General features: G+C 47.0%; 1 protein-coding gene across 1 annotated transcript in view; it reads right to left on the bottom strand.

The window, feature by feature from the left end:
- The window catches only part of ppp2r5d (protein phosphatase 2, regulatory subunit B', delta), a 23,729-nt gene that overhangs the window by 15,543 nt on the left and 5,686 nt on the right, over nucleotides 1-2,500 (bottom strand). Inside the window, exons 3-4 of the mRNA XM_078242810.1 lie at nucleotides 2,496-2,500; nucleotides 285-484 (exon numbers count right to left, since the gene is read on the bottom strand). The exon at nucleotides 2,496-2,500 is cut by the window's right edge and continues 176 nt beyond it. Of these exons, the coding sequence (XP_078098936.1) occupies nucleotides 285-484; nucleotides 2,496-2,500 (205 nt within the window). The remainder of the gene's footprint in view (nucleotides 1-284; nucleotides 485-2,495) is intronic.

Below are 2,500 nucleotides of genomic sequence, written 5' to 3'. Positions count from 1 at the left end.
ATGTGTCTGTGTGTGTCTGTGTGTGTGTGTCTGTGTGTGTCTGTATGTGTGTGTATGTGTCTGTATGTGTGTGTATGTGTATGTGTGTGTGTGTGTGTGTGTGTGTGTGTGTGTGTGTGTGTGTCTGTATGTGTGTGTGTGTGTGTGTGTGTGTCTGTGTGTGTGTGTGTGTGTGTCTGTGTGTGTGTGTGTGTGTCTCTGTGTGTGTGTGTGTGTGTGGTTGTGTCTGTATGTCTGTATGTGTCTGTATGTGTGTGTATGTGCGTGCGTGCGTGCGTTCTCACCATGAACACGGCCTCAGGGTAGATACACTCCGTCACCACGTCGCTGTTGTGCGTGATGTACTCCACCATCTCGTTGAGGCCGGCTCTCTTCACCTCTTTGTATTTGAGGTCGCTGAGCGGGTCGCTGACGAAGTCAAACAGGACGCAGCACTGACGCAGCTTCTGCACAAACAGCTCCTCGCGCTCTATCAGCGGAGAGTCTGAACAGACGGGACAAACCTCCGGTCACGTTTAACGCCTGGAGCTTCATTTGTGCTTCTGCGTTGAATCTAAGCCACGTGTCAAACGGGTTCACAATACGTTGGGCGCCAAACTTTTTTAAGCTGCAATTACCTGACAGACTGCGACTCAGAAATTCCCACAGAAGCAGAGTTTTCATAATCGGGAAATGTGTGAAGCAGGTTGTTGTTGTTAAAATAATAGTATTTCTTGATTTGCTAAATTCTATGATGGCTAAGGAACTCTTTTGATGACTTTTGAAGGGCTTCAGGTCAACAAAAATGTGACAAAAAGCAACAAATATACAAAAAGGTGACAAATGTCTGAGAAAGCCACAAAAAGGTTGGAACAAAAACAATAAAAACGAGGAAAAAAGCGACCAAAATGTTTTAAAAGAAGTGACAAAAGCACATCAATCAACTCTCCATGTCTGGCCCTTGGTGTGATGGTCTTTTTCCAGTGTGGCCCTCTGGGAAACTGAGTTTGAGAACTTGAGCCCCCTCCTCTTTCACTGAAGTGTGTGAAAGTGTGGAAGTATTTTGGATTTCCAGTGAGTTATGTTGACAAAAAAGCCACAGTTTGCAAGCTCTGCTATGTGCATGTTCCATATTCTGTGTGTTGACCGTTGCACGTTAGCGTAGCAGCTAGAGCAGTTTCCTTCTGTTTACATTATATGATTATATATTCTGTTCTGTAGCCTAAACAGAGCAGCTTATATTGGTTATATTAGAGAGAGCAACAGTGCTGTGCTGGCTCAATGGTGTTTTAACCCCCCAAATAAGATACTGAGGCAGTATCTACGTGTACCTACGGAGCAGAGGCAGCATCTACGTGTACCTACGGAGTAGAGTCAGTAGCTACGTGTACCTACGGAGCAGAGCCAGTATCTACGTGTACCTACGGAGTACAGTCAGCATCTACGTGTACCTACAGAGCACAGTCAGCATCTACGTGTACCTACGGAGTAGAGGCAGTATCTACGTGTACCTACGGAGTAGAGTCAGTAGCTACGTGTACCTACGGAGTAGAGGCAGCATCTACGTGTACCTACGGAGTAGAGTCAGCAGCATCTACGTGTACCTACGGAGTAGAGTCAGCATCTACGTGTACCTACGGAGTAGAGGCAGCATCTACGTGTACCTACGGAGCAGAGGCAGTAGCTACGTGTACCTACGGAGTACAGTCAGCATCTACGTGTACCTACGGAGTAGAGTCAGTATCTACGTGTACCTACGGAGTAGCGGCAGTAGCTACGTGTACCTACGGAGTAGCGGCAGTAGCTACGTGTACCTACGGAGTAGCGGCAGTAGCTACGTGTACCTACGGAGTAGAGTCAGCATCTACGTGTACCTACGGAGTAGAGTCAGTATCTACGTGTACCTACGGAGTAGAGTCAGCATCTACGTGTACCTACGGAGTAGAGTCAGCATCTACGTGTACCTACGGAGTAGAGCCAGTATCTACGTGTACCTACGGAGTAGAGTCAGCATCTACGTGTACCTACGGAGTAGAGTCAGCATCTACGTGTTCCTACGGAGTAGAGGCAGCAGCATCTACGTGTACCTACGAAGTACAGTCAGCATCTACGTGTACCTACGGAGTAGAGTCAGTATCTACGTGTACCTACGGAGTAGAGTCAGCATCTACGTGTACCTGCGGAGTAGAGTCAGCATCTACGTGTACCTACGGAGTACAGTCTGCATCTACGTGTACCTACGGAGTAGAGCCAGCATCTACGTGTACCTACGGAGTAGAGCCAGTATCTACGTGTACCTACGGAGTAGAGCCAGCATCTACGTGTACCTACGGAGTAGAGCCAGTATCTACGTGTACCTGTCTATCTATCTATCATGTGATTGCAGTAGACATACAATAAAAAAACAAACAATTTTGGGTATTCTATGAATCATGATTCGAATATGAATGGATTTTGTTGCACAGCCCTAACAGCCAACCGTACTCCTGATGGGATGTTGTGGTTGCCGTGGTTACCTTTG

Source organism: Sander vitreus, chromosome 23 (genome assembly GCF_031162955.1).
Source record: "Sander vitreus isolate 19-12246 chromosome 23, sanVit1, whole genome shotgun sequence".
NCBI classification, from domain to species: domain Eukaryota; kingdom Metazoa; phylum Chordata; class Actinopteri; order Perciformes; family Percidae; genus Sander; species Sander vitreus.
Note: the sequence above shows the minus strand (reverse complement) of the source record. Positions and strands in the feature narration are given on the sequence as shown.